At 37.4% G+C, this 19470-nt stretch overlaps 2 protein-coding genes across 2 annotated transcripts in view; one reads left to right on the top strand and one right to left on the bottom strand.

Moving 5' to 3' along the window:
* Nucleotides 1-315: 315 nt before the first annotated feature.
* Nucleotides 316-4641, bottom strand: COX7B (cytochrome c oxidase subunit 7B). Its single transcript, XM_082681268.1, has 3 exons — nucleotides 4496-4641; nucleotides 1803-1927; nucleotides 316-517 (listed from the first exon to the last, which is right to left on the bottom strand). The coding sequence occupies exons 1-3, from the start codon at nucleotides 4533-4535 to the stop codon at nucleotides 440-442; spliced, it is 243 nt and encodes an 80-aa protein (XP_082537394.1). The 5' UTR covers nucleotides 4536-4641; the 3' UTR covers nucleotides 316-439.
* A 5348-nt stretch (nucleotides 4642-9989) lies between these two features.
* MAGT1 (magnesium transporter 1) overlaps nucleotides 9990-19470 on the top strand; it is a 47861-nt gene continuing 38380 nt past the window's right edge. The window contains exon 1 of the mRNA XM_082680951.1: nucleotides 9990-10184. Within this exon, the coding sequence (XP_082537077.1) occupies nucleotides 10083-10184 (102 nt within the window). The 5' untranslated portion in view covers nucleotides 9990-10082. The remainder of the gene's footprint in view (nucleotides 10185-19470) is intronic.

The following is a 19470-nucleotide window of genomic DNA, read 5'->3' as shown; positions in this document are numbered from 1 at the left end:
GACTTAACGCCAATTCTAAATACAAACATATATGAGAGGCTGAAAGTAGTAGGTATAACCAAGATATGGACACCAAATTTTAAACTCATAGATGCCCTAAAATAACTCTGTTATCAGTTATTCATTAACTGTAATTTCAGCCTATTATAAAGTTGACTCCTAGGTGACAGCCAAACTTTCCTTTCACACTACCTAATAGAGAAAAGCTATTCAAGAAGTTGTACAGTGTTTTGACTTTAATATTAACACAAAGGTTAAATAAATAAAAATGATCAAGCTTGGTTTCATTTACAAAAGAAACAAACAAACCTACAATGAGGTTTTCAAATGTACTTTATTTCTTCAATCACGCCATATTTTAATGGGTACATAATGCTTTTACTTGGCATCAATTATGAGTTGATTTTGAAACAATTCAGTATTAAACGAGCTGGGATGATCACTGATCTCTCCATTCCTTTGGGGTGACTCTGCCAACAGGGGACAGGTTCCATTCTATTCCAATTTGTGTTGCTGTCTGTAAGAATTAAAATGCTGTCAGTTATATGTTTAAACCAGAGCCCACTCTCCCTTGGAGAGTATTTCCTAAAGTGGCAAAGGTATTCTGCACTATAGGTTAAAAACACACAGAAAGTCACCTGGGATACAGTGCCCTCCAGGTAGGCCAAACCTAATTGCTGTCCTAATTCTCTAGAGCAGTGCTGTTCAGTAGAACTTCCAGAGATGAAGGAAATGTTCTATATCTGCACTGTCTAATACAGTTAGCCACTAGCTACATACAGCTATTGAGCAACTAAGATGTAGCTAGTGTGACTCAGCAACTACATTTTAAATTTCATTTAATTAATTCAAATTTGTATATCACATTTCTATACTACATCCTCAAAAACATTGTTGCACTCAACCACGACTACCTAAATACTGCCAAAGAGAACTTTTATAATATCCCTTCTTCAAGTAGCACTTCACTTCCAAAAGTGCCCTCGATCACACATTTGTTCAACATCTGTTTACTCTTCCAATTAAGTACACACACTTATTTTAATAATATATCTGATTTCAGGAAGATCAAAATAAGAATGAAAAAGGCCTATTAATAAAGTCTTTGATTATTAAGGCAAGGGTTGTTTCATATCTTTTAAAATCAGTTTATATATTTATTATAACTTCAAGACTCCTATTTTTAACCAGCAAGTACAGTGACTGGTAAGTAGATTGGTAAATGAAGATGTAAAAAACTAAAATATTAAAAGCAAGTCACTTTATATGTCATCCATCAGAAATGCTGTACTCAGTTCTTCTATAGAAGAAAGGTTGATTAAGCAAAGAAAGGTGACCAAGATGGTGAAAACCCTGGAAATCATATAACAAAAAAATGATCAACAGAACTAAGAATGTTTAATATGAAAGAGAAGATCCAGGAGACATGATAGGAATCTTCTAATATCTAACAGCTGATACATGGAAATGTGATCAGAATTTCTGTATTGCAATGAAATGATGGGTAAAATATGAAGGAGGCAGATTTTAACTCAACATAAGATCTTTTCAACCAGCTACACAATATGGAAAAGACTGCCTTTTGATCCACTAAGCAACTTGTCATTGGAAATGTTAAGAACAGATGACGGATGAATGCTCAATGTTGAGGAAGAAATTCCTGCACTAGGTGGGTAATTACGTTAGAAAATCTCTAAAGCCCCTCCTAACTAGAAATGTATACTGTGTGAAAACATTTTGAATACATGAGATAAATGGGAATAAAAAACATCTAAAACAGGTTATCAATCAACAGTACTTACATATGCCCATACAGCAACACAGAAAGTGGCTCCACTTGCTAATACAGCATTACCATATTTGTCATGGAAATCAGGTGCCCGCTTCTGGTGGCTCTGCCTTGCCATTGTTTGCGGAATGCTTCGAACTTAAAGGGGGAAAGAAAAGAGAATACGGGAGCATATCTATCAATTATCAGGAAAAGAGAACATGTGTAATTGGTATTGCCACTCACAAAAGCCAAGGAAGTTAATTCTACAGTATTACGCAGTATAATAAAATGTTAAAACATATTGCAGCTAAAAGCAAAGTAGCATACTTTGAAATGCTTCACAAATAAGATTGACAGATGGATAAATATGTGATATAACAAATACAGCAAAATGTTAGTTGTAGAATCTATGTGGTGGGTATGTGGGTATTCATTATACAATTCTTCCAACTTTTCGATATGTCTGGAACTTTCCACAATAAAATGTTGAGGGGAAAAACCAAGAAAAAGTGATGTCAGTAACATCCATGACAAATTGGTATTTGTATAACCTCTGAACTTAGCTCCTACTTCATTAATTTGAGTATTTATGACTTTGAATTTCACTAAAGTTTACTCAGCAGTGCTCAACAACTTACAACATAAAGGGGTAAATAAACTCAAAATCATTAAAGCACGCTAAATGTTTATGACCTTAAAATTACCCCAAAACCTCCAAAAACTAGAGTAATCTTGACTTTTTAAAAAAGTGACTAATGAATATAGCACCATGCTAAAAGAAATGGGGTATATGGAAATGTGTAAGACACAGACCCTGTTCTTGGGTAACTTCCACTCTAGGGGAGGCTATTAGATACAAAGACACAAACCATTATAATAAAAGGAAGTACAATGTTACCTAAGCACTTTGAATAGCAGGTAGGATTTGGTTATGTAGCCAGGCTATTAGATACAAAGACACAAACCACTATAATACAAGGAAGCAGAATGTTAGCTAAGCACTTTGAATAGCAGGTAGGATTTGGTTATATAGGCATTGGAAAGGCAAATCTGAAAAAAGCAGAGACAGAAAACCCAGTGTCCTAGAAAACAAATTACGTTTGAAGGACAAGGTAAATAAATTAGTAACAGGAGGTAAAACTAGAAAGGTTCATGGAGGGCCACTTTTTTGGTAGAGGTAAAAGCTGTTGAGCAGAATGACAACATGAAAGCTTTGCTATTACTGCTATTTTAGTAGAAAGAGTTTCAAACTGCCTCTGGAGGTAGTTGGGGGGCTTGGGAAAGAGCCAAGACTGGAAAATGCATATTTCCAGCTGCTTTTTTCTTCCTCTCCAATCTAAGTAGCAGGTCCTTATAGTTTTAGAGCCTCAAAAGGTATGTAATGAAAAACGTATTAAAGAAACAGCAATGTTGCCCATTCACTAGCACTTATGAATATAATGGGTTATGTGATACAATGGGTTATTTGATATAATGTGATACAATGGGTTATTTCAGGATAGTTATTTGACCATTTAATGGTTTCTTCGCTTAAGTGCCTTAGTTTTTTTTCACCTTTAGTCACACTTGGGATGAGCAAATTTACAAACATTTCCCAATATAATCTGCTCTAGAGCAGTTAAAAAGTGAGCATGTGAATTCCACATTGAAAATAACAACCCCCAAACCCCTTTCCTGAGGTACAAGGCCCTACCTGCTCAAAAAGCAAAGAAAATAAGATTACCAAGCAAGCAATTCTGGAACACCTCATGACCTCAACACTCAGGTCACCCAAGTGGATTTCTTTGGACCTCTTCTCTGTGACAAGAAATGGTTCAGTTACCACCTATTGGTAATCTCATATAATCCTCAACAACTCTATGAGGTAGGTATTTATTATTTACTAAGCCTCTATTTTACAAAGGAGGAAAATGAAGTTGAGAGAGGTTAAATCATTTGCCCAAAGTGAAAGAGATAATAGATGTGGCTTTTGGAATATGAAAAACCGGTCAGACAACTATTTTTTGGTTATTGTCAAAGGTGCTTGAGCATTTAGAACACAATCTAGTAATACTTCTAATGACTCCATAAACATAAAATAAAAAGATGGCTAAAGAAGCTAAATGGTAGTTGTTTAAGGTCACTTTCATTGTAAAACTGCTCACGTTACTCAAGGTCACCTTCAGTGCAAATCAAGTATGGAAATGACTTTTATCTCTCCAATCTAGTGCATTCTCAGTACATAATGCTGGTCTCAAAATTTCCCTGTACCTGCCTAACTTTTAGGTAAGAAAAAAATGACCACAATTATTTAGTTAATAATCCACAAATAACATAAAAGCTGCAGTGCTACCATTTAGGTTGTCTCCCTGCAATGAAACCAAGAATTGGAGAAGAGGCTCTTCCATTTGCGGGTAAACGTGTCCCCAAAGCTAAAGTTTACGGAATTACTTAAGGAACGAGAAGTGTTCACCAGGTGTCTCCCCTGAAATCGTAGGCTACCGAAAAAAAAAAAAAAAAAAAAAAGCAGAGCTGGGTTATGACTCCAGTAACAAAAGAGAGCTGGGAACCCAAACAGAAACGCTGAGCGATTAGGCTAATGCTAAGGACATTTTCCCAATTACTTGGGGTGAAGTAGGAGACAGAGCATTTAGAATAATAAAGTCGAGATGCACATGGAAGGAAGGGGCACGAAGACAACGGATAAAGGCAGTTGGAAAAGATGTGCTCACAATTTTTGCTCACCTCCGAGACGACTTAGTGCGTTTTTGGCCAAGGGAAACATCGTGAAGCTGAAGACAGAACGGCGGCAACTGCAGCTGCTGACTTCTTGCAATTTCACCTCTAGTACCCTTGCAAAGCGCCCTGAGAAACAAAATGGCTTCCTGCTGAGCTCGTTAAAGAGATTTGATGAATCTCGCGAGACCTGTAAAAAACCTATAGAATTTGTCCTCTTTACAGCACGGAAGGATAAACGCCTTGTGGGAAACGAAGTTTTACACTTTGTAAATGACATACCAAGATATTTACGTAACAATGAGAGAATCCCTGGCCTCGAAGCCAGGTTTAGGGATCTATAGAGGAGAGCTGAGACATTGATCTCAGACTGAGACATCAAAGGCACCAGCTTCAAGATAGTGTTTTAGAGGACTGAGCTTGTGTCTCGCTCCACACTAGCAGTACTTTCTGTTCCCTCCAAACTTCCTTCATTTCTTTAATTTTTTTCCTATTACTACCTACTAATTCGTTTAACTTTTAATTTTGAAATGATTTCAAGTTATGAGGAAACTTGCAAGAACAGTAAAAAGAATTATTAATATGTAGATAAATATGTGATAAAGCAAATTTAACAAATTGTTGATTGTAGAATCTTGGCGGTGTGTGTTCAGAGTACAATTCTTTCACTTTGTATATTTGGATATTTTCATAATAAAATATTGGGGGAGGGAGACTTCCTGTACACCCATTACCAAGGTACACCACTTGGTAATATTTTGCCACATGTTTTCTTTGTGTGTGTGATTAAATACATGTACATAAAAGATGTATATATAAATGCATCTCTTTTTTTCTGAACCATTTGAGAATAACTTGCATACGTCATGTGTTTTTACCTGTTAATACTTCAGGGTTCATTTCCTAAGAGTAAGCTATTCTCTTACATAACCACAGTACAGTTATTAAATTCAGAAATTTTAATATTGAGACACTACAGCTCATATTCCAATTTCACCAATTACCCCAATATCTCTATCCAGAATTCAATCCAGTTCCCTGTATTGAATTTAATTATGTCTTTTTTTAAAACATCTTTATTGGAGTATAATTGCTCCACAATGGTGTGTTAGCTTCTGCTTTATAACAAAGTGAATCAGCTATACATATACACACATCCTCATGTCTCCTCCCTCTTGCGTCTCCCTCCCACCCTCTCTATCCCACCCCTCTAGGTGCTCACAAACCACCGAGCTGATCTCCCTGTGCTATGCAGCTGCTTCCCACTAGCTATCGGTTTTACATTTGGTAGTGTATATATGTCCATGCCACTCTCTCACTTCGACCCAGCTTACCCTTTCTCCTCCCCGTGTCCTCAAGTGCATTCTCTACGTCTGCGTCTTTATTCCTGTCCTGCCCCTAGGTTCTTCAGAACCTTTTTGTTTTTTTAGATTCCATATATATGTGTTAGCATAAGGTATTTGTTTTTCTCTTTCAGACTTACTTCACTCTGTATGACAGACTCTAGGTCCAGCCACCTCATTACATGTAAGTTATGTCTTTAGTCTCCTAGAAAATCAAACAGTTCCTCGGCCTTTCTTTGTCTTTCACAGCACTAATTTTTTTCTTACTAAGGTAAACTTTATACTCTCAAGCTTACATATGAAGGAAGTGAGGTGCAGAATCAAGATTAGGCAATTGTAAGTGACAACTGGTAACGGACCTTCTGACTCCACAGGTCTGTGCTCCGTAATATATTTGAAGAGTACAGGCCAGTTATTTTGTAAAAGTTCCCTCAAATTTTGTGTGCTTGACATTTTCTCCTAATTAGATTCAGTTAATGCACTTCTGACAGGAATACTACATGACAGATATGTCTTCTTAGGGCATCTTATCAGGAAGCCTATAATATTAGCTTGTCCCATTATTGATAATGCCAACTTTAATCATTTGATCAAAAGGGTGACCTCCAAGTTCCTATAGTATAAAGTTACTGTTTTTCCCTTTGTCATTAATAAGTAACGTGAGGAATACATTCAGACTATGTATATATCCTGTTCTTTATCAAACTTCCACCCACTAGTTTTTGTATCCATTGATGATTTTTGCCTAAAAGAATTATTAGTATGAAAGTTGCAAAATGGTGATTTTCTAACTCTATCATTCCTTCCATATTTAATACTGAGTGTTCTACTATAAAGAGGAGTTTGATCTTCTCCCCTATTTATTTGTTCACTATCAGTGTGGATCCATGGATTCCATAGGTTATAATCCATTGCTATCATGATTTATTTTAATGCTCAATAGTCTCAGATGTGGTCAGTAGGATTCCCTTCAAGCTGGCTTATATGTCTTTTTTTGACGTCGCCATCATTTTTTTTGAGCACATCTTTATTTTCTGACACAAGGCTCATCTTGTACTTTCCCTGCCCCAGCACTGGAATCAACCATTTCCCTAAGGAGCCCCAATTTATTTCAGGGATGGCATTTAGCAACCTAGATTTGGCACTAGGTTTGCTCATTGATATTGGAGTGTCATTGCTTCTAGTCCTTCCTGTGAATAGAGCTAGGAATATATATCATGAATGATAAATTTATACAAATACTTCCAATTCCAGTCCAACCCCCAAAAGTTCTTTTTTACTTTCCCTCATTTCATATTTGTATCTCCCTTCTTACACAGTGAGAATCCTGGCTCTCAACATCAGTGTTTTTACATATTACATTATACACAATATATTTTCAGAATTGCTTTGCTCATATCACTATGAAAAAGAAATCTACCTAGTAGAGTTTAAGATTTGCTTGTAGTTGTGTTTTTTTCTTTAGACTAATGGTATGTAATCAAGGTACTGTGTTCATAAATTTTTCAGATTAGTTATTTTTTTTTTAGTGTGGTTTTTTTCATTTGAAATAGAGCTGTGCTCCCTTTTTTCTGTTTGTATTCAATTTCAGTTTTTTAACCCATTCTTACTGATGTGCTTTTTAAATGTTTAACTTATTTTTTAAATTGTGGTAAAATATACATAACATAAAATTTAGCATTTTAACCATTTTAAAGTGTATAGTTCAGTGGTATTAAGTACATTCACATTGTTGTACAACTATCACCACCATCCATCTCCAGAACTTTTTTCATCTTGCAAAACCATATGATTTGCTTTTATATTTTATTTTTAAAATATTAACATTATTTCAAAAGTCAAAACTATACAAACTGGTGTACTTAGAGAAGTGTCATTCCCTCATAACTTTTCTACTCCATTTTCTCCACCTTCTGTAGGTAACCAATTTCATTAGTTTCTAATTTAAGCTTTCTGTGTTTCCTTTTGCAAAATGGGCAAACATATATATTTTCTTATTTCCTCTTCTATTTTACACAAATGTAGCATAATATGTATGTACTTTTGCACTTGGTTTTTTCACTTTAACAATAGATCTTGAAAATCCATATCATTTACAGAGCTCTTCCTCATTCCTTTTCTTTACAGCTGTGAAATACTCCATGGTATTTATGTACCATAGTATATTCAATCATTCTCCTATATTTGAACATTTAGGTGGTTTTGAGAATATTTCAATTACAAATAGTGCTGAAATGAACAAATTTGTGAGCATATATTTTCTTATTGTTGGAGTAGATTCCTAGAAGTGGGATTGCTGAATCAAAGGATAAATGCATTAGATATTAAGTTATCCTCCATTTTTCATTCCCACCAGCAATGTATGAGGGTGCCTGTTTCCTCACAGACTCAATGACATCATGTATTGAATTTTTGCCAAAATGATAGGTGAGATTTTTGTGTACTTAAAAAACTTACCTTAATTTTTTATTTGTTAAATTTACATGCAGTAAAATTCACTCTTTTTTAGTGTAGTCTTCTGAGTTTTGACAAATGCAAACAGTGTGTAACCACCCCAATAATTAAGGAGAGAAAGGCTGTATCCTCACAAAAAATCTCCTTGTGTGGCCCCTTTGTAGTCAGTCCCTCTCCCCACCTCCAGCCCCTGATAGTCACTGATCTGTTCTCTACCTTTCTAGAATGTCATATAAATGGAATCATATGGCATGTCCCAGTGTCCTTTTTTAAAAAATTTCTTACTACGAGTGTCTGTAAACGTTTTAATTTTTTACATATCTCTAGATCACATCTCTTCAGAAGCAACTATTTTCCCTTCCATACCCATCTCTTTGTCTCTCCAACTTAATGAAATTATTTTCCTCTCCGTGTGTTTCTCAGCAGGGCCTAAAAGAATGGTCATATGATATTCCACAGCATCAAAATAAATCCAAATTACATGCAATTGGTTTTGTTGGTGTTTTTCCTCTTGAGTATATTATTCTTCTCTATTATCCCAGTTTTACAACCCACAATGGTAAACAGAACTGGGCCAAATAAGTGGAAAGTTCTGCTATGTAGGATTTTTATTATTTTTTAGATAAGGGAACTGGATATTTAAGAAAACCGATTATGACACAAAAACTTTAAAAAGACAGAAGTGCTTTCTTACAACCTTAGTGCTGCGTCCATCTCTCAAACAAAAGAACGGCAAGTAAAAAAAAAAATTTGCTGTCTATAACAGAAATTTAAGTACTTGTTGGTGCCTACCTAATAAACCTAAAGGTTTGCCATGAATAAACACTTTAGAATATAACTTTTGATGTCTGTTGTGTTCAGCACATGTGGCACAGTTCCTGGGACACACAAGGTATTCAACAAGCTCTTGTTCATTCACTTTTTAAAATATCCCTCAGTAACACTGTTTTTGCTTTCCTGCTTTTACCTATTTTTTGGCTGTGTTGGGTCTTCCTTGCTGTGTGCGGGCTTTCGCTAATTGCGGTGAGCCTGGGCTACTCTTCGCTGCAGTGCGCAGGCTTCTCATTGTCCTGGCTTCTCTTGTTGCAGGGCACGGGCTCTAAGTGCGCAGGCTTCAGTATTTGTGGCTCGCGGGCTCAAGAGCTCAGGCTCAGTAGTTGTGGCACACGGGCTTAGTTGCTCCACGGCATGTGGGATCTTCCCCGCCCAGGGCTCGAACCCGTGTTCTCTTCATTGGCAGGCGGATTCTTAACCACTGCCACCAGGGAAGCCCCAACTTTCTTTTTATTTTTTTATTTGAAATACTTTGGAGGCCAAATAAGGGACTTGGATAGCTCCTATCAATCACGTGGCTAGGTCCAATTTTTCTAGAATATTACACGAAAGAGGTGTTCAAAGAGTTCTAAAGAGTCTCCGGGAAAAAGTTTCTGTCCTAACAACCCTAAGCCAGCTTGGACGCTGAAAAGCCGCAATGCTTCACAACTGCGCACGCGTATTTGAAGAACCGCTAAGCCCGCCATCTTTACGTTTAATGAAAGGGGCGGTCCCTCATCCTTAGCGGACCAATGTAAAACCTCCAGATTGTCATTTTTCTATTGGCTAACAGAGACCAATTAGAAGTGAAACGTCTTTTAGCGGGCGTCTGGCTGTACAGCGCCCTGACGTAATGTGAGGGGACTACGGGCAGGGTTGAGCTGGACCAATGAGGAGGCGCGAGGGGGCTGGTTTGCCTGTTCTCACGCCCAACCCTCAGACCCAGCCCCAGGAAAGTTTCCCTTCTAGGAAGGAGAGAAGCGAACATGGCAGCGCGTTGGTGGCTTTGGTGCGTCTCTGCGACCGTAGCGGTGGCACTGCTGCTCGTTTACGGGGTTCCCTCAGCCTCTGCCCAGAGAAAGAAGGAGGTGAGGACGCTGTTTCCAGCAACACGGGCTTCTCCCAACGAGTGGGGCTTGAGAGGGTCTGTTTTGTCCTTCCCGATCCCTTTTCCCCGCCGATTCTGTACCTTTGGCGGCTCCAATTCCGCCGTTTTTGGAATTGTGGGATTCGCGAGAGAAGAAACTGTAATACCTTGTCTTCTGGGACTGTAGAGTCTGAGAGTGGGGTGGGGTAGGTGACAAGCTGGCTTCTATAGGCCTGTGGATGTACATAGCTACGAGTTTTGACACTTCTTTGAGTATGGGCCCCATCAGGTGGTGGCGGGAAGTTCGACTTTAGGTCCAAGGAGTAGAATATCTGAGTCTTTCTTCTGTCAGTAGATGTAACTCCCTTTTAGACGTGTGAGAACTATGTATTTTGTAGCATTTTCACTTCAGGAATGAGAGGAGTAAACAGAAGAGCGGAGCTATGCCAAATTTATTTCATTGTCCAAATAATTGATTCAAAGCAAGTTACCGGAGTGAAGCTCTTAAACCATTTTCAATGGTTTACCAAATATCAAGCGCGCCAGGCGCTGTTGTGAGAAGCTTAGTGTATATAAGTGAACAAAACTAAGATTCCTCCTCGTGGAATTTACTGACTTTGGCAAGTGGAGGAGATACAGTATTCTTTACTCACCATTAAGCAATCCAAGCTGAGGAATTTTAACATTGTTGTTTTGAAACGTGTAGAGCCGTATGCTCTTAGAGCTTTACAGATTACTAGCAATTCTTTATGCTCTCTAATTTTATAAATAAGGAAACCCAAGTCCTAAACTTACACAGTTAACTGTTGCAGAACAAGGACTGAAATCCTAGGTCAGTCCGTCTTATGCTATTTCCTGTACATTCTGTGCCTCCTTCTAGTACACGATACCTGTACAGGCACTTTTAAAATGCCATTTAAACATCTCCGATGCTTGTCAACTTGAGCTGAATTTAAGAGAACCTACCTTCTCTGTTTTTGAATATGTGTACTATTCCATAAGAAAAAAAATAAGCTAGCATATTAAAACGAGTTAATAGATTGGCAAAAAGTAAAATTAAAAATATACAATTTTCAAAGTAATGGTGAAATGAGCAGGCTCATACACTGGAACTAGAAATCTATGTGCTTTTTTAGGAGGGTTCCAAGCCATTTTTACGTGGAAAACAAGATGTAAAACAATACATAGTTTTATATTCTAGAGGCCTTTTATGTTTATATATATATATATATATATAAAAGTGTATATATATAGAGAGAGAAACCTTTGTAAGGATATACAACAGTGGATATCTCTGGGTAGTTGGGATTGTTCATTAGGGGAACACTGTAACTTTTTACCTTATATGTTGGTACTGTCTAAATTTCTACAACCACCATTTTTTAATAAAACAGTGAAAAATGTTAAAAACTAGTATTTCTACCAGTTAAATTATTTATTCATTTAACCTCTCACTAAACTAGAAGCAGAAGAGCCTAGCAGGGGATAGATTACTTTCAAAAGGAATTAGCAATGAATTATGTACTTGATTTTTTATTTTTTAAACATCTTTATTGGAGTATAATTGCTTTACACTGGTGTGTTAGTTTCTGCTTTATACCAAAGTGAATCAGTTATACATATGTCCCCATATCTCTTCCCTCTTGCATCTCCCTCCCTCCCACCCTCCCTATCCCACCCCTCTAGGTGGTCACAAAGCACCGAGCTGATCTCCCTGTGCTATGTGGCTGTTTCCCACTAGCTATCTATTTTACGTTTGGTAGTGTATATATGTCCATGCCACTCTCTCACTTTGTCCCAGCTTACCCTTCCCCCTCCCCGTGTCCTCAAGTCCATTCTCTAGGAGGTCTGTGTCTTTGTTCCCGTCTTGCCCCTAGGTTCTTCATGACCTTTTTGGTTTTTTTAGATTCTATATATATGTGTTAGCATATGGTATTTGTTTTTCTCTTTCTGACTTACTTCACTCTGTGTGACAGACTCTAGGTCCATCCACCTCAGTACAGATAACTCAATTTTGTTTCTTTTTTATGGCTGAGTAATATTCCATTGTATATATGTGCCACATCTTCTTTATCCATTCATCTGTTGATGGACACTTAGGTTGCTTCCGTTGCCTGGCTATGGTAAATAGAGCTGCAATGAACATTTTGGTATGTGACACTTTTTGAATTATGGTTTCTCAGGGTATATGCTCAGTAGTGGGATTGCTGGGTCATATGGTAGTTCTATTTGTAGTTTTTTAAGGAACCTCCATACTGTTCTCCATAGTGGCTGTATCAATTTACATTCCCACCAACAGTGCAAGAGGGTTCCCTTTTCTCCACACCCTCTCTTGCAATTATTGTTTGTAAATTTTTTGATGATGGCCATTCTGACCAGTGTGAGATGATATCTCATTGTAGTTTTGATTTGTATTTCTCTAATGATTAATAATGTTTTATGTACTTTAAAATTGTTAACACGGTGGATTTTATGTTACGTGCATTTTATCTCAATAAAAAAATGTTTTTAAGGAATCAGATTCTAACTCCCTTCCCATCATGCCACTGTTCAAGACCCTTATCGCTCTTGCAAATCTCTTGCCATAACTGCCTAACTGGTCATCCTTGAACTCATCCTTCATAGTGTTGCCAGAGATGCTAAGGTAAAAAACTGACAACCGAAAGGTTAAAATAACCTATTTTGCAAAGTATAAAAGGACTCCTGTGGTCTGTCCCTGGTCTGCTTTTTCCAGGCTCATCTCAATTCAAGCTCCGCCCTCTACTGGCCGCATGGCTTGCGGGATCTTAGTTCTCCCACCAGGGATTGAACCCTTGCCCCAGCAGTGAGAGTGCCGAGTCCTAACCACTGGACTGCCAGGGAATTCCTGCCTTGATCTTTCTATACTCTCTTGCAAGTATCTATACTTGCTGGAGTATCTCCCTTCTTCTCCCTCACCCCACTCCCTCATTCACCTGAGGGTTCCTACTCTTCAACTCTTAGCTCAAACATTACCTTCCTTCTCAACTAAGCTTTTCCTGGTTCCCCTAGGTGAATTGAGATGAATTCAGCACATTGTATTGTCATTGTTTATATACCAGTCTTTCCCATTAGACTGTGAGCATCTTGAATACAGACACTTTTGTTTAACTGAGGTATAGTTGATTTACAATATTATATGAGTTTCAAGTGTACAACATGGCTATTCACCATTTTTAAAGATTATACTCCATTTATAGTTATTATAAAATATTGGTTATGAATGAATACAGACACTTTTAAATTAATTCTTTTCACACCTAGCAGTATCTGTCAATAAACATCTAATTAATTAATTAATTAACTGTGTACATATAAAGTCAGCAATCTGTTCTTTCACTTGAGGGTTTGTTTAGGTTTCACAATCTAAAATTGGATTTTCTCATCAGTAATCAAGGAACAAACATAGGCTGGTAAAGTTGGTTTCGTTTTTATACCTTTCCCCTGTAACTGAGCATGTTTTGGACTTTTAAATAATGAGATTACTGTGATACTACTTAGAGACAGTTTAAAAATATAGACGTTCTGTTGCAAAATGCTTACAATTTTTGAAAACATTATTTTTAAAAAATCCCAGGTCTATCCACCATAGTAGATTTGACTTTAAATGGTAGGATAATGTATGATCTTATAATCTAAGTATTATGTTTTAAAAGACACCTCTCCTGTATAACTGAGTCACTTTGCTGTACAGCAGTAATTAGCACAACTTTGTAAATCAACTACACTTCAATTAAAAAAAAATAGAGGGCTTCCCTGGAGGCGCAGTGGTTAAGAATCTGCCTGCCAATGCAGGGGACACAGGTTTGAGCTCTGGTCCGGGAAGATCCCACATGCCGCGGAGCAACTAAGCCTGTGGACCACAACTACTGAGCCTGAGCTCTAGAGCCTGAGAGCCGCAACTACTGAGCCTGTGTGCCTAGAGCCCGTGCTCCGCAACAAGAGAAACCACCAAAATGAGAAGCCCAAGCACCACAACGGAGAGTAGCCCCTGCTTGCCACAACTAGAGAAAGCCTGCGTGCAGCAATGAAGACCCAATGCAGCCAAAAATAAATAAATTAAATAAATAAATTTATTTAAAAAAATAGAGAAGAACAACAAAAAAAGACACCTCTCCTAAATGAATATAATTAAAAATCACTCAAGTTCTTCATAGTTGTCTGTTGTTAAATGAAATGCTACCCTACTTATCAGATTACTTGCACTCGTAACAGTGTTTTCACTGGAACATTGACTTATTCTCTAATATTTATTCAATGCCTTCTACATGTCATGCACTATGGTTTACATGCATTATCTCTAATCCTCACAATAACCCTGCAGAGTATTAGCCCTTTTTGAAAGGTGAGGAAACTGACACTGAGCAAGAGAGACGTTGGGGGTTTGCCTAAAGAAGCACAGCTGTAGAGGCTGAGCTGGGATTCTACCCCTTATCTGACTCCAAATCGTATGCTCTCTGCTAGGCCACAAAGGCTTATTTTGCAGTGACTTATTTTATTTTTATGGTGAATTATTTCCCCCTCTGGTAGAAAGAAAGTTGCTTATTCTTGCAACTGGTGTCATTTTAGGGAGGCAGCATGATAAAAATGAAAAGGCATGGTCTTTGACAAAATTATCCATATCTCAAGACTTCCCTGGTGGTCCAGTGGGTAAGACTCTGAGCTCCCAATGGAGGGGGCCTGAGTTCGATCCCTGGTCGGGGAACTAGATTCCGCATGCATGCCGCAACTAAGAGTCCGCATGCCACAACTAAAGATCCCACATGATGCAAGGAAGATCCTGCATGCTGCAACTAAGACACGGTACAGCGAAAATAAATATTTAAAAAAAATAATAATTGACAATTCTTCACTTGTAAAAAATTATCCATATTTCTTGATCTACTTCTGGGAATCTGTAATAGAAAAATAATATGGAATATGGAAAAGAGTGTCGTTTTTTTTCTTTTCTTTGGCCACACTGTGTGGCTTGTGGGATATTAGTTCCCTGACCAGGGATCGAACCTGGGCCCTGTGAGTGAAAGCCCTGAGTCTAAACCACCAGACAGCCAGGGAATTCCCTGGAAAAGAATGAATGCACAAAGCATACTGAAACATTAAAAAATGGTCTTAATAATGCTAGGGTGGCAGATAGTTTTCCTCCCGTTTGCTCAGTTTTCAAAACATTGTGTAAAATTTTAAAGATCATGTATGTTAATGCAACCCAAGTGATCTTTAGCAAGTTACTCTGAGTCTCATTTTCCTTATCAGTAGAATGGGAAAATGCCTATCTTCTTTTGTATTGTGAGAATTAAAGGAGATGAGGGCTGTAAAGTACCTAATGCAGTACCTGGTATGTAGAAGACATTAGATGAATATTATTGATAGAAAATAAAATAAGCTTGTGTTCCTCTGCAGTATAAAATATTTTTCAATTGATCTTTTTATATTGTTTTTATGAAGCTTATTCAGAAAATAAAATTATCTGCATATTTTGACAAGGCAGGCAATTATTGGAAAAAACTTCTGTATTCTTTGACATTGCTTTGAGAAGTGATGCATGAAAGTATCACATGCGCAAAACCCCAGCAATTACTTAGAAAATACCTTATTACCAAGAACAAAAGGCTCAGTAGCATTGCAAAACAAACAAATTGAGACATCCTCCAAAAATAAACATCAAGGAGAGGGGACAGTGGTATATTTTAGCCCTGTGCAAGAAGTATGTGAACTGAGAATGGAGCAGATAGCATTTAAGGATTACAGATACTCTCTTCTCTGTTCACTGTCTTTCTCCTTCAGTCATTATCTGCCAATTATGTTTCCAGGTCTGTTCAGTCTCACTTGTAATTTAAGGATGGAGTTGAAAATTTATTCCTTAACCAGGAATTTTTTAAACTAACATTTGTAGGCTAGTGGATTATTAAGAAAGCTAAAAATATCAAGAATTTTTATGAATAAACCCTGATGGTCTAGAACACAGATATAATGAAATAAGTTTTGGGGGAAAGGGAGGTGCATTTTAGAGGAATTCAGACTGTTGATGCTTAGCTTTATTACTTCTGAAATTCAAAAGTAATCTTAATGGCAGCATCAGAATTTAGATTTAAATTATAGTGGATTCCTATATACCAGGGGTCCCCAACCCCCGGGCCACAGACTGGTACCGGTCCGTGGCCTGTTAGGAACCGGGACTCACAGCAGGGGCTGAGCGGCGGGCCGCCGGGCGGGCGAGCGAAATACAGCCGCTCCTGATTGCTCGCATTACCGCCAGAGCTCCACCTCCTGTCAGATCAGCGGGGGCATTAGATTCTCATAGGAGTGCGAACCCTACTGTGAACCGCGCATGCAAGGGAGCTAGGTTGCGCACACCTTATGAGAATCTAATGCCTGATGATCTGAGGTGGAGCTGAGGCGTTGATGCTCTGCAAATACAGATTATCATTAGCAGAGAGCTTTGACTGTACGGAGACCATAATAAATCAATTGCTTGCAAACTCATATCAAAACCCTATCAGTGAGTGGCAAGGGAAAACAAGCTCAGGGCTCCCACTGATTCTGCATTATGGTGAGCTGTATAATTATTTCATTATATATTACAATGTAATAATAATAGAAATAAAGTGCACAATAAATGTAATGCACTTAAATCATCCCGAAACCATCCCCCACCACCCCGTCCATGGAAAAACTGTTCCACGAAACCAGTCCCCGGTGCCGAAAAGATTGGGGACCACTGACTGCTATATGCTATCTTTGCTGAGTGATATTTAGTGATAATAGGAAAATTTGTAGTTGTTAAGGCTTAATCTATTTTGCTAGAGCTAATTGGGATACATATTATGCAAGCAAGTAGAATAAAGTTAAATTAGTGCAGTGTTGTGTTACTGCACTTTCTTGGTCCTCTTAATCCCTTGTAGTCCTAAAATTTTCATCGTACTTGATTATTACTAACAGAATTAGAGATATTAATTGACTTCCTGTTAGTGGGATTATTTTGTGGCCATAATAATTTAAATGCTTCAAGAGAAGAGAAAGACTTTAAGCTTACTTAACTTTGTTGGTAAGCATTATATTTTAATTGTGAATATTATTACTCTTCTTTTTGTTTTATTTAAATAGTTGAAAGTAGAGTAATGTACTCCAAGAAGGGGAGATATCAATTGATTGTGAAAGTCTTTGCTTATAAATTTAATGTTTTTTCATAGTAAACTTTTATTTTGTTTTAAATAAATATATCCAGTGCAAATTTTAAGACTGGATGGGTATATTTTCTCAAATGTTTTTTAAAACTGTAGTGGAAAAAGTATTTGCAGTAGGAGTTGTTTCCAAATCAATTACTTTTTTGAGTTGACCTCACTTGATAAACCTCCTACCTTTATGTACTATAGTCCCTGGAAAATATCTTTCCTACTAACAACTTTAAAGTATTAAATAGTAAATAGAAGGGCCTGAAGGTCACAGGTGATATATTAATCCTTTACTTTTGAAGGTTATGACTTTGGAAGATAAAGGAATATTTAGAGAGTGAATAGTGGGACTTAGTGTAGAGCCTATAGAGAAACAAAATTTTTATTTCTAAGGCATAGCTTTCAGTACCCAAACAATGGGCTCTTGACAACGAATAAGAGGCATCCTAAGGAAGAAGCTTCTTCAGTACTAGCGATTTACTCCGATCAAGAAAACTTTTAACTCAAATGTGAAAAAAGAGAAATTCCTTTATAAAATCATATAACAGAAGAGACAAAAGAAGACTAGTGAAAGAAGTGTCTAGGAATTATTAAGGTGTTTTATATATATATATATATATTTAACATCTTTATTGGAGTATAATTGCTTTACAATGGTGTGTTAGTTTCTGCTTTATAACAAAGTGAATCAGTTATACATATACATATGTTCCCATATCTCTTCCCCCTTGCATCTCCCACCCTCCCACCCTCCCTATCCCACTCCTCTAGGTGTCACAAAGCACCGAGCTGATCTCCCTGTGCTATGCGGCTGCTTCCCACTAGCTATCTATTTTAAGTTTCATAGTGTATATATGTCCATGCCACTCTCTCACTTTGTCCCAGCTTACCCTTCCCCCTCCCCATATCTTCAAGTCCATTCTCTAGTAGGTCTGTGTCTTTATTCCCGTCTTGCCCCTAGGTTCTTCATGACCTTTTTTTTCCACTTAGATTTCATATATATGTGTTAGCATATGGTATTTGTTTTTCTCTTTCTGACTTACTTTGTATGACAGACTCTAGGTCCATCCACCTCACTACAAATAACTCAATTTTGTTTCTGTTTTATGGCTGAGTAATATTCCATTGTATATATGTGCCACATCTTCTTTATCCATTCATCTGTTGATGGACACTTAGGTTGCTTACATGTCCTGACTATTGTAAATAGTGCTGCAATGAACATTGTGGTACATGACTCTTCTTGAATTATGGTTTTCTCAGGGTATATGCCCAGTAGTGAGATTGCTGGGTCATATGGTAGTTCTATTTTTAGTTTTTTAAGGAACCTCTGTACTGTTCTCCATAGTGGCTGTATCAATTTACATTCCCACCAACAGTGCAAGAGGGTTCCCTTTTCTCCACACCCTCTCCAGCATTTATTGTTTCTAGATTCTTTGATGATGGCCATTCTGATGGGTGTGAGATGATATCTCATTGTAGTTTTGATTTGCATTTCTCTAATGATTAATGATGTTGAGCATTCTTTCATGTGTTTGTTGGCAATCTGTATATCTTCTTTGGAGAAATGTCTATTTAGGTCTTCTGCCCAGTTTTGGATTGGGTTTTTGTTTTTTTGATATTGAGCTGCATGAGCTGCTTGTAAATTCTGGAGATTAATCCTTTGTCAGTTACTTCATTTGCAAATATTTTCTCCCATTCTGAGGGTTGTCTTTTGGTCTTCTTTATGGTTTCCTTTGCTGTGCAAAAGCTTTTAAGTTTTATTAAGTCCCATTTGTTTACTTTTGTTTTTATTTCCATTTCTCTAGGAGGTGAGTCAAAAAGGATCTTGCTGTGATTTATGTCATAGAGTGTTCTGCCTATGTTTTCCTCTGAGAGTTTGATAGTGTCTGGCCTTACATTTAGGTCTTTAATCCATTTTGAGCTTATTTTGGTGTATGGTGTTAGGGAGTGTTCTAATTTCACACTTTTCCATGTAGCTGTCCAGTTTTCCCAGCACCACTTATTGAAGAGGCTGTCTTTTCTCCACTGTATATTCTTGCCTCCTTTATCAAAGATAAGGTGACCATATGTGCGTGGGTTTATCTCTGGGCTTTCTAT

The sequence above is a fragment of the Grampus griseus genome (genome assembly GCF_964374135.1).
Source record: "Grampus griseus genome assembly, chromosome: X".
Taxonomy (NCBI): Eukaryota; Metazoa; Chordata; class Mammalia; order Artiodactyla; family Delphinidae; genus Grampus; species Grampus griseus.
This window is presented reverse-complemented; position numbering and strand designations above follow the sequence as displayed.